Here is an 11,971-nt window from a genome sequence, read left to right as displayed (position 1 = left end):
TTAAATAAAATAAACTAAAACTAAAACCAAACCAAACAATACGTATGGGTATTGCTCAGGAGTCTTCAGTATACTTTTGAACCTTACAGAGGAAACATTATGACAAGAAAAAGATAGTTTTTCTTCTGACATAGAGGTGTTTAGAGCTCTTCATAACTCTTCATAACCTGATAAGAATTCTGAATCATTGCAGAGTGATTGCAGAAGTGATTTCTTCTTCCTTATCCTGAGGTACCTATTTTCCTGTCTTAAGTGCTGCCCTGTGTATCTGTATATGAGAGAGGAAAGCAAAGTGGCTTTTCCACTGGACCATTCAGCTGGTACCAAGAGGCACTGCAGGAAATGTGAGAATTCATGTCAAATACAAGTGTGTTTGATCTGGAGCAAGAGAAAGCAAAATTCTCCCAGCACTAAGCACACAAGTGGAATAAAGAGCTATTCAATAACATCTCTTTCACTGTTTTTGGCTGGGGTAGAGCTAAAATTCTTTCCAGTGGCTGGTGTGTGGCTATGTTTTGGATTTGTGCTGAACACAGGGCTGATAAGATGTTTAAGTTATTGCTGAGCAGGGCTTCCAGAGAGCTAAGGTGTTTTCTGTTTTTTGTGCTGCTGCGCTGGCAGGGGATATTGGGGTGTGTGGGAAGTTGGGAGGAGCCACAGCTGGGACAGTTGACCCCAAAATGACCAAAGGGATATTCCACACTATATGGCATTATGGTCGGTGTATTAAGGGTGGGGAAGAAGGAGGAAGGGGAGGGGATGTTTGGAGTGATGATGTTTGTCTTCCCAAGAAACCATTACATGTGATGGGGCCCTGCTCTCTGGAGATGGCTGAACACCTGCCTGCCCACAGGAAGCACTGAATGAATTCCTTGTTCTGCTTTGCTTTCTTGTGTAGCTTTTGCTTTTCCTAGTGAACTGTCTGTATCTCAATGCATGAGTTTTCAATCTTTTGCCTTTCTGATTTTCTTCCTGATCCTACTGGTGAAGGATTCAGTGTGTGGCTGCGTGGGACTGTCGCGGCTGGGGTTAAACCACAGCGCTGGCATAGAAACTCTCATTTTTTACCATATTACTTGTGACCCCAGATGCTGAGCAGACAGAGAGCACACTGAATGAGCAGTGTTTTAGAGGTGTTGTAGCAGAGGTAGAGGAGATGTGGCTGTGCAGTCCTTGGCCTGAATAGTTCTGGGGTAACAAATCAGATGTATGGATTCAGACTACTCTGCCTAAAACTGGGAATAGGTTTTCTACTGGTGAAGTCTGAAGAATGAGGATGACAGACTGTGGCCTGTCATCACTGTGTAGTCATGGTGATCTTATTGAAGTTGTTAAATAATCTGGAAGATCAACAGTAACTCTGCCAAGCTGGCTATGCAGTCTGGTAACTTAGGGGAGAGCAAACATAATGCTCTCCTTACAGTGCTTGAGGAGAGTTGAAAATTCCTGAAGATGGCTCAGGTTATGCAATGAGATGTTCAGGGATTTGTCTGAAGTCACAGTGTTGAGTGTGTGCCATTAGTAGATGTAAAACATAAAAGTGTTTCTAAAATCACAGTCAGCTCACTCAAGCATGAGTAAAGTGCTCACCTTCTCTGAAGAACCACAGCTGTGACCCTGAAAATAAATTGTGTTCTTCTGCAGTATGGAACAGGGATAACTCTTCTGTTAGCAGAAGGGCACTGCTCTTTTATATAATGTAGCCTGGTGACTTAAATGTGACAACCCCAGGAGTGCATTTGCATCTTCACAATCCATTTCCACCTCCCAGAAAACTGCTTCTTTTACCATCTTCTTCTCTGATGGGAGATGAGAGACTCTCAATAACTCCTGCTGAATGTGCCAATACCTATAGAGTTAAAACTCATAGAGAGAAAGAATATGTGTTCAGCAGCACATATGAGTGTAGACCCTGATATGGAAACTTAATATGGATTGGAAACTTGACATCCAGATTCTGGTCCAAGTTCAATTTTTAAAATTTCCAAGAAAAACCCACGAGGCCAGCCCAACATGCAGGGATTTCAGTAACATGAATACACAACTAACACAAAAAATGTGGCACCTATGGATTTATGCTTATGGGACTGGGCACCTTGTTGAGTGAGAGTTTTCAGGATAATTTTGAATCTAATTCTGAGTTTCACCAAATGCATCCAAGTGCTGATCTTTTCCTGGGTTCAGTTTACATCAAGACAAGCAGCACCTGGATATCAGCTAATGCTGAAATAAGACTTATAATGAGCTTGGGATTCAGATCCAGCATACAACAATCTGAAAAGGGATATCATGAGTTTCTTACAGTGAAAAAATTGTTTTGCTAAAGAAAAACAGCCTTCAAACAATTTTATATTTTCATCTAAAGGCCAGGCATGTGCTAATGAAGTAATGTAACCAATAGATTTTAATTTTGGAGTATTCTGACAGGGAAATAAACACTGTTGTAGTGAAATCTAACAACCACCAAAAGCCAGACTCTTCTGCATTACTTTTTTCTGCAACAGTGAAAATCTGCAGTCATTTCTCTGGATTTAGAGGCAGAATTAACACTTGTAATGGAGTGACACAAAGTAGAATCCAAGTTTGTTTTGTTATTAGACACTCTTATTGCATAAATAAACACAGTATGTAGCTGCTGTATTTATATTATAGCTGGCTTGCATTTCAGTTGCAAATACAGTCAACACAAATTTACCTTTCATTTTGTCTTGGGATTTCTAAAAAATATGGGATGCTAAATACTAATTCAGGTAATGGTACTATTTCAAAATCTCAAATATAAAGCTCAAAAAGATAAGCACCCATATGGAATTGCTTGTGTTGGTCTTTATATCAAATTGCTCATTATTGCTCATCCTGTGTCCTACATTCAAAGGTCATGTACAGATTTTACTATGAATAAGAAAAAAGAGAGGGGAAATAGTCTCCAAAAGAAAGTGCATATCTTTTCTAGTGTGTTGTATCATACAATTGCATCTGCTTTACTTACACAGTAGAAGCCCGTGCTTTCCAAAATGATTAAACAGAAAAATAAACCATAAGAGAGGGGAATCCCAACCTTTTCACACACCTAATTTTTTTCACCTGGAAACTGAAAGCAAGGCACTGTTATCCAAATCTTCTAAACAGGAATAATCATCACAGAGATTTATTTGACAGCAACAAGAGCTGGTGGTTTATCCCCTCTGTTTGGTGTTTTGCTCTTGGGTTTATTGATTTGGGTTTGGGGTTTTTTTGAAAGTATTTTCTGAAAAAAATATGCAAGGATTTTACCAGCTTTTCCACTGTGTCCCTATTAGTCATCAGATGTCCATGGAATGGGGATTTTGCATCTAATTTTGAGAAAAGGTGATTCTCAAATAACATGAAGCACACCCAGAAGATCCTGTTCTGTTTGCAGGTGTGTGAGCTTGCTTTCAGGATATCTTATCTGTCAGGATACATAGTCCTTAGTACAGCACTTGTGTCAGTGGCCAGAGGCTTTTTGAACTGGTGTGCAATGGCCTCTCAGATCTATATGGTTCCTGACAGGTCTATTCTGTTGCTGCTTTGTACCCAGTTTAAAATGTCATATTATATTTCTCTATGCAATTTCTTAAGCTATTGTCTTTTCCCTTTCTTTTCCTTCAACAAGAAACAAAGCAGACTTACTCTCAGAGAGCTGAAGAATGGCAGAAGAGGAGGAAAGCTTTCATCTCCTCTTTCCTGGATGCAGAGTTCAACCTTGCAGCTACTAAGCATAATTTCATGGAGTGATGTAGACTGGAAAGGACATCTAAAGTTCATCTAGTACAGAACCCAACTCTAAGGAGGGCTGCAATCATATTGCTCGGGGTCCTGTCTTTGAGTTTTGAGTCAAGTTTTGAATTTCTCCAGGCATGGACATGGATATAGTGTGAACCTCTTCCTTATCTGTTAGCAGCAGTGTGCATAAATGTTCAGAGAAAAAAAAGAGCAATGTTCAGCTTTGTGTAGCATGCCAGTTTTGTCAACTCTTTTTCCAATAACAATGTCATAAGTTTGAACCATCCAAAGGTCACATGTGATAAGTCACTTGCCCCTACATGTACATATGAAAGGAAAATTAGCTAATAATTTCAGATTTTATCCCTCGGGATTACTTCACAGTACATATTTTTCCACACTTCTATCGCACCATTAATCTTTATCCTGTGCCTTCTGCAGACTTCTTTTTTTCCTCCCACATATGCTGTCAGGGTCCTGCTCTCCAAGGGGTCACAGGTTGCAGAGGGATCCACAGAAACAGGAAACCAGGCTTCCTCAGTCAGTTTTGAAACACGAAAACCTGTTTCCTTTCTACAGAAATAAAGGCTGTCAGGGCATCCTCTGGCTAGACTCACTATCTGAGCAGCAGCCCAGGAGAAACTACAGGATTTCTTGTTTAGGAAATAAATGTGAGATAACTTGTAGCATTTACAAGCCATCAGAATGAGAGAGATCATTTTCTTGCTTCTCTTGTTGCACTTACGCTGGGGCAGCACCAGATTTAGCACTCTAGGAAAGCTCTGGACCACAGGACAAGGCGATGAAACCCAGACAAGTCACTCAGACTCGACTCCGTCTCTGACCACAATAAGGGGGTCACCCCATTCTGAAATTCAAGCTGCCAAAGCAAGTGCCTCACAGGAACCTCCTTTTGCATCTGCAGGCGAGACACTGGGAATGACAGCAGTGAAGAAAACTTCCAGTCCTACAATATCTACCCCTGCAAGTCAGTCAGATGGACACGGCGATGGTGACTCTGGCAGAGACAAGATGGGAAGCTCATCTCAGAGCAAAGGGACAACCCTACAAAGCACTGCTAGAGAGATCCCTCTCCTTCAAGGGGTCACTACAAGCCTGGATACAGCTACAGGGAACACATCTGTCAAGCAGTCCTCTCGCAGCACTGGTATCACCAGGAGACAGCAGGATGCCAACTCCAAAGCATCCGGCTTTGAAACTACCAGGGGAAAGTAAGCTATGTATTTTTTCTTGTCTCCTATGTACTGCTTATTTTTCCAGTTTCCAGTGGCATAATTGGCAGAAATCCTAGCAATTTCAGTAAAATTATTTTTTGACCTTAAAAAAGGCCATCTAAAACAAGCAAGGGACCAAACTGGCAGTATTTACTGAGGCAAAACCATTGTAACATTTCTTACAAAGTAAATGCTGCAATGTTTTATTCCTTAGGGTGGTTATCTCAAAATGAGCAGAGAAGTCATTATCATATATGGGTAGGAAAGGACTACAATAGATGGCCCCCTGTTTTATGCACAGTAAACTGCTGTTGATATTTTTTTCTTCTTTCTTGTCTTGTGGATAGAAGAAATTGCAAATGCACTATTTCATTTTAAAGCTATTAAAAATATTGTGTTTGTAAACTTCTCCACTAAATTGAAAATACAAGCAATTAAATGTACAAAATGCATCAATGTCTGACAATTTGAAACATCCTATTCTGTGATTAAAAAACTTATGAAAAGTGATGTTGTAGATGAATGTGCATTCAAAGCTCTATAACTTAATACACAATAGCTGTGCATAATAGAATATATCAAACTGTACTGTCTAGTATTATAGTTCTGGAACACTCAATTATTTTCTTTGTTCCCCAACGTCTTCAGTTCTCAATGGGGATATTAACACTGACTTTGCAGATATTGCAAGTTTCCCTTAATTGCTGATATATAATCAGATACATGTAGAAAATGAAAGATGCAAAGGATTGGTTGTTTTCCATAGTATTTATGGAGAGTGGGCTTTCAGAATATAGATTTCTTCTTTTGATAGTACTTTCCCGTATGGTAACATCCAAATTCATGGAAAGGAGAAAAGTAGAGTAAGTCATCACTCCTACAATTATCTTGCTGTGTGTGGCTGGGAATTAATGTTCCTTCTTGTGAAAGAAAATATTCCCATTCACCTGAGCATGTTTTGGATGATGCATAAGGAAAATAATGCATAAGAACCCAAAGGAAAGGAGTCCTTTGCTTGGAAGACAGAGCCCAGTAAAGGAGCTGTGTTTCCAGACAGCTTTCCTAGCAAACTCCTTACGTGCTGAAAGTCATCTGTTACACTACCTTACCACAGTGTTTGGCAGAGTGGCTGAGTTCACCTGAGTTAAATGGAGTCTCTTTTTACATGAGTGCTGATAGCTACATCTCCACTGAAATAAATCCTAATCAATGCTAACCTTGGTCTTTGGCTTTCGCAGCTTTCTTCAAGAACAGTATCCCAATTAAATTAATCTTCAGCAGAACTCTGTGAATCAGCAACTATTCTTTCTACCTTTTATGTGAGATATAAATACAAGTAGCAAAAAATTAGTCTCTGGTGAAGGCGGTCACGTATTTTATTTATCATAATGACACATGATTGCAACTGCAGAGAGGCAAAAGGAACAAATCTTGTATTTGCCAGCACCTAATTTCATGAATGGTCAAGGAGCAACCTGCTATGCAATGTGCATATTGGAGCCCACTGATCTAGTTAGCAATAAAGCCAGGATTGCATATCACATTTACAGGAATGTGTAGCAGCATGAAACCCCAGCATAAAATTGAATGCTGAATCTCCATTTTCTGCTCAAATTGCTGAGCTACATAGCCTCTCCCTCTCTAGCAAATATCTATAGTTTTAGGTGTGGTTCAGTCCTTTTCACAATAAGATTCTTGTGCTACAAGACTTGTCTTCTGACTGTATATGAGTGTTTTTACAATAAGATGTGGTGTTTTGAATTTCCCTTCCACTTTTGCCATGACCTGGACTGTGACCTAAGTCACTTTACTATTCCACCTTCCTTTCCTTATGGGTTAGACCTGGATGAATGATAAACTTGCTTGTGACTCATTTTTCTTTTTCAGCAAAGACATGAGAAAATGACTAGGTGTTGACTGTTAACAATCACTGTGAAACCTGAAAAAGCTGATGAAAAGAAGCTACTGCTAAGAAAATATGCATAAGAAGACAAACATTTTTATTTATTAAGTGCAGGTGCCATTGACTACACCCTAAATAATTTGTTCTATATATTTTCTGGGTTTTTTTAATATAGATCACAAATAAAGTGAAAAAGATATTGAAGAATTCCAATAAAGACAGTTTTCTTCAAGGTTTTACTAATTTGAAGCCTGAGCAGAGAATGATTAGCAGATTCCACAGCTGTATAGTGTACTGTCTCTGAGGAAATTTGGAAGAACAATTTGCTTTTTGAATTTACTTCGAATTAAAGCACCTCCTTGGTTATAGTCTGTACTCCAACCTGAATTTTCAAGTGACCTTGTAGAAACTGCCTGACTCTGTAATCCTTTATGGCAACCCATTGTGCTAACATATGTGCAGAGAGGCTGATGTTAGGAGGCTCCATACAGAAGCAACAATAGAGAGAAATCCGTGAGAGACAAGGAAGGAAAACAAGAAGGAAGACAAGAATGAGCATTTATTTTTAAACATTTATAACTTAAAAAATACCAATACATACACTTTGTTAGAGAGTCTACAAGGCTGTCAGATAGTCCGCAAGGTACAATATGTGTCCATTGTACAAACTTAATTACCCAAACACTCCTTTCTGAAGGAGGTCATGTGTCTTAATGGCTTAATCACAAAGATAATTCTCTTTCTGTTGCTACCCTAGGTTATGTGAGGACAATATTATGCAGCCACATCTTATCATATGCACTCTAGAACTAGGCTAGGCTTTCAACCTATCTCTATTACATCCTGATGTGGTATTACAAGGGCTAAATATTTGGCATATCCTTTTCTCTAAAATAATAAATCTCTTCCTTATTCTTCAGGCACAGAAATGTAATTAAATCCTATTCCTTCGCATTAAAATGATTTTATAATTAACCTTAGAATAGGTACAGGAGAACACAATTTGCTGCTATCTGCTCTCAAACCATTTCAGAAGAGTGTTTTCTGTGGTGAGGTATCCTTCCTTCAGGCAGGGTCTGCACCCAAGCTTTCATAAGGAAAAGAAAATTTCATAGGAAGCACATCTGGAATGGACTGAGATGAAGGAAAATTCATATCTTCCCTCCTATTAATGAATTTTACTCACCTTCTGAAATGTGAAACTTAACGTCTCTACAAATATGCATTTTTTTCTTTTTTTTTTTAATTGCTCCCTATCTTCAAAGTTTTATGCAATCCATACCAATGAATAAAGAAATAATGGAAATCTAGAGTGAGAGAATTTTTCTGAAATTAAGTGACATTAATCTGAGTATCAATTTGGTGTGAAAGAAGAAAATTTACAATGCATTCTTTTTAATTGAGTGTATTTGAGATGCATGTTTTTCAGCCTGTGGAGAGAGACAATTGCAGTATTTCACTGTGTAAAGCAGCTTAAACAACAGTGGTGCAATGGAGTAAGTCTCAGGTGGAGTCCTGAGACCAGCACACTCATCTTTTCATTCTGAACCTGATTTTATTAATTACTATCCAAGGCAGCTCCTGAATACAGTAGAGCTTCATTCAGGTTGTAAATTAACCACAGTATCCTCACATTGCTGAGTGGCTCTACATTACTCTTTTTTCTTATTATATGCATATTACACTTTTTCCAGTCATCTTGAAGCCACTGAGGGTCTTTATAGACTTCTTTTACCATTACCTTGGGTAGTGGTGAGGTGACAGTATTTTATTACTAAGCACAGAAGGGTTTAATGGAGTCAGCACCAGGGACAGATTTGCTTAGCTGTCACATGTGATAGGAGTTCTGAAATATTTCATTCTCATGACCAGACATGTGCATTTCTCTCTGGAAATTGTTTTTGTCTGTATCAGCTTGGTAGAAATCTAGTGTACTGACAAATTAAAATGAATGGTTAAGATCAGCAGACGGTTCAGATACATGAGGCACATAGAAACCTGATTTAACTGCATAGTTAATGCAAGGTTCACAGTCACTTTTCATCATGTCACTTTCTAATGGAGCAGAGAGAACAATTCTTGAATCGATTTCCTAAGATTTTGCATCACTGTGCATTTACAAAAAATATGGTCACACATGGCTTAGGTTTCTGCCTCACTGGGTATATTCACTATGACCTGGAAGGAAGAAGCTCTTACACAGGCCTGAGGTTGCCTTGGTGGCTGTGTCAGGGTGTGTTTGACAATCTTTGTCCCAGAATGATGCACTACAGCTATGCAGAAGGTCTTTGCAATAAGTGATTCTCATCCAGCAGCACCTTGAATGTATTTCTGGTGATCACCTGTAAGCCCACAATCCAATTTTCCTACACATGCTAAGCTCAGTGTTACTCCCATAGTGGTCCCAAGGAAATGATGGCTAGTAGAGTCAGGATAGACTATTTGCAGCAGGACAGGAAACACAGCACTGGGGAAAAAAATCACTTCTTCACCAAAGTTGTTTTTGAGACACTCACAAACTACTTAGCTTGCTCAGAGTCTCTTTGTTTAGTTTTTCTGTGATCAGATAAGGCACCATTATACAGATTATTTCTCATTTGTTTTTCAGGATTGTAAGGAAGGTTTCTGTTTCTCTCCTTACACTATCTTGCATTAAATGCTCATGATTATCTTGCCCTTGTTCTTTGTTTCACCTGCCATGGGAACGACAAGGATTAGGAAGAGACTGTTTTCCATCCCTACAATGTCCCTTCACCCCTCTGAATAGATTGGAATTACCGTACCTAACTGGACACCATGTTAGGATTTACCTACTAGCCACACAATGTTGTACCCTTCATTTAGGGTAGAACAGAAACATCTGCTCAGGTATGCAGAGAAAATAGGCATTCTTACAAATCTGAATGTAATTAACATTTTAGAGAACTGACTCTAATTCTAGAATAGACTTGGCAAGAAGAGGACAGCAGCAAGGTATCCCCATATGTTTTCCAAAAGCGTTATCTGTGTTGCCAGATAGAGAATGCAAGTGTTGCAAATGTCAATTTTTCTGCCAAATCTGATACAGAACATCTATTTTGTATCACATGCCTGGTAAGCAGCACCATTGCTCATGAGGAAAAGCATGTGGAAAAAAAAATCACCTTGAATTTCGTGGACTTTGGCTCAGATCCTTTTTGTTCAAGAGCCCCGTAAGATCAGACAGTGACAGCATAAAGATATGTATCTGTATGATTAAGTGGCAAATCAGATACAAAGATACTGGCAAGGCTTTTAATAATTTAATGAAGGGAAACAAGAACAGAGAAGCTGCCAAAAACAACACTGTAAACAAGGACAAATTCACCGCTGAAAGCATAATGGATCTTATTTTTTATATTTTTCATTTTGTTACTTAGAAAGGCTTTTTTTTTTTTTTTTTTATAGTCAGTATTTCTCAAAATGGAGAACCCTCACTGACATACTGCAATCTCCTTTTCTTTAGATCTCAAAAGTACTAAAAAAGTAGTGAGCACTGAAGGTTACCTGGAAAGCACTGACAGTAGACAAGACCAGAACTACCTTAATGAATTTTGTACTCTGGGTCAATTAGAAGATGGAAAATAAATTTATATTCCAAAAGTAAAAAAGTGGAATTCAGACCATTTTAGAGAGCAGTTTGTCTGCATTTTCAGATGTGTTTTACTGGATAATTCTCAAAGATTTGAAATTAATGGATATCTTCTCCAAAGTCTAAATTCTATCTGGAAAAGTTTGATTGTGTTAAAGGGCTCTGAACATGGAGCGGACAATTATGTATCAAAGAGGTGATCTGATTTGCAACAAGAGAACATTTTAAATGTTAAAACAGATTGGTGGAGCGCTAGGTAAGTGGAAATGGTGAATTAATTTTTTGCAGCACTTGGGAAAACAAACAGTAAATAAAAATTCAGATGAAATAAAGAGGCTGTTTGCAGTCCAAGGCTTCAGTACTGTAATACAAAAAAAGGAAATGAATGATGAGAACAGAATTTGTGTTTTGCAATGGACAGGACAAAATGTCAGGACACTGAGTCCTGCAAAAAAAAAACATTAAACAGATCTTTGACACCTCATGCTCCAGTCAGTGTCAACAAGTCAGCTGTTTCTCAGGCGTAAAAACATATCCTATAACATATTTTACTATCACTTACTATTTTGTGTGGGAATCCAGGGCTTCCCTCTGGCTGCCCTGGCAGGTCTGGGACCCTGGCAGGGGGTCAGGAACCCCCCTGTACAGAGCCCCAAGAGACACTGTCTGTGATCTCTGTCCATGGAGAGGAGTTTTCAATCTTACAGGATGAATTACAAGCTTTGAGTGTTTGATAAGAGTAATAATTAAGTGTGACACGGGTGCAAAAGTAAAATTTTAGGTTTCTAGATTAGGGGTTCAGAGGGGACAAGATGGAGGAAATTGGGTGTGTCTTGTCCTTTTCCTCCTTCTTCATGCCCTCCATGTTTCACTGTAGTGTTGGCATTTTTCTATTGGTTTAGGCTGGGGACACGCTGTTTAACGTAGATGATAGATATTGGCACATTATTGTAAATATAGTACACCTAGTTTCTGGTATATAATGTTTGTACCATCCCACTGAGGGGCAGAGCCCCACATGCTGCCCTGTAGGACAGACCTGCGGCAGGGCAGCAGAACATGGTATAGATAAGCAAGAATAAACAACCTTGAAACCAGCACAGACGAATTATGGCTTCTTCTTTGGCAACGGGGCAGAAAGACAGAGACTTTCTACAATCTCGGAATCACCAATACCCACAGATTCTGACAATTTTGTATTTCATGTCACATGCACCTTTTAGTTTCTTCCATTCCAGCCAGCTTTATTTTCCAATTTGATTTGTTTATGGTCAGTCCCTAGTGAGTACTGAATTTTTATTGCAGCTGAGATTCATACATTCCAGAGCAAAGGAAGCTGGGCACTGAACCTAAAGAATTAAGTGGGTTTTGTTCAAGCTTATCATTTCTCTTTGAAATAGAGCTTATCTTTTTGAAAGATGACCGACGCTCACTTAAAGATATAGAACTTGCCATATCACAGTGAGAAGTCTCTGTAGT

The 11,971-nt window shown here is 38.9% G+C and overlaps 1 protein-coding gene across 1 annotated transcript in view; it reads left to right on the top strand.

Moving 5' to 3' along the window:
• Positions 1 to 4,356: 4,356 nt before the first annotated feature.
• Positions 4,357 to 11,971, top strand: part of MMRN1 (multimerin 1) — a 41,691-nt gene continuing 34,076 nt past the window's right edge. The window contains exon 1 of the mRNA XM_030271722.4: positions 4,357 to 4,976. Coding sequence (XP_030127582.4) covers positions 4,450 to 4,976 — 527 coding nt within the window. The 5' untranslated portion in view covers positions 4,357 to 4,449. The remainder of the gene's footprint in view (positions 4,977 to 11,971) is intronic.

The sequence above is a fragment of the Taeniopygia guttata genome, chromosome 4 (genome assembly GCF_048771995.1).
Source record: "Taeniopygia guttata chromosome 4, bTaeGut7.mat, whole genome shotgun sequence".
NCBI lineage: Eukaryota > Metazoa > Chordata > Aves > Passeriformes > Estrildidae > Taeniopygia > Taeniopygia guttata.
Note: the sequence above shows the minus strand (reverse complement) of the source record. Positions and strands in the feature narration are given on the sequence as shown.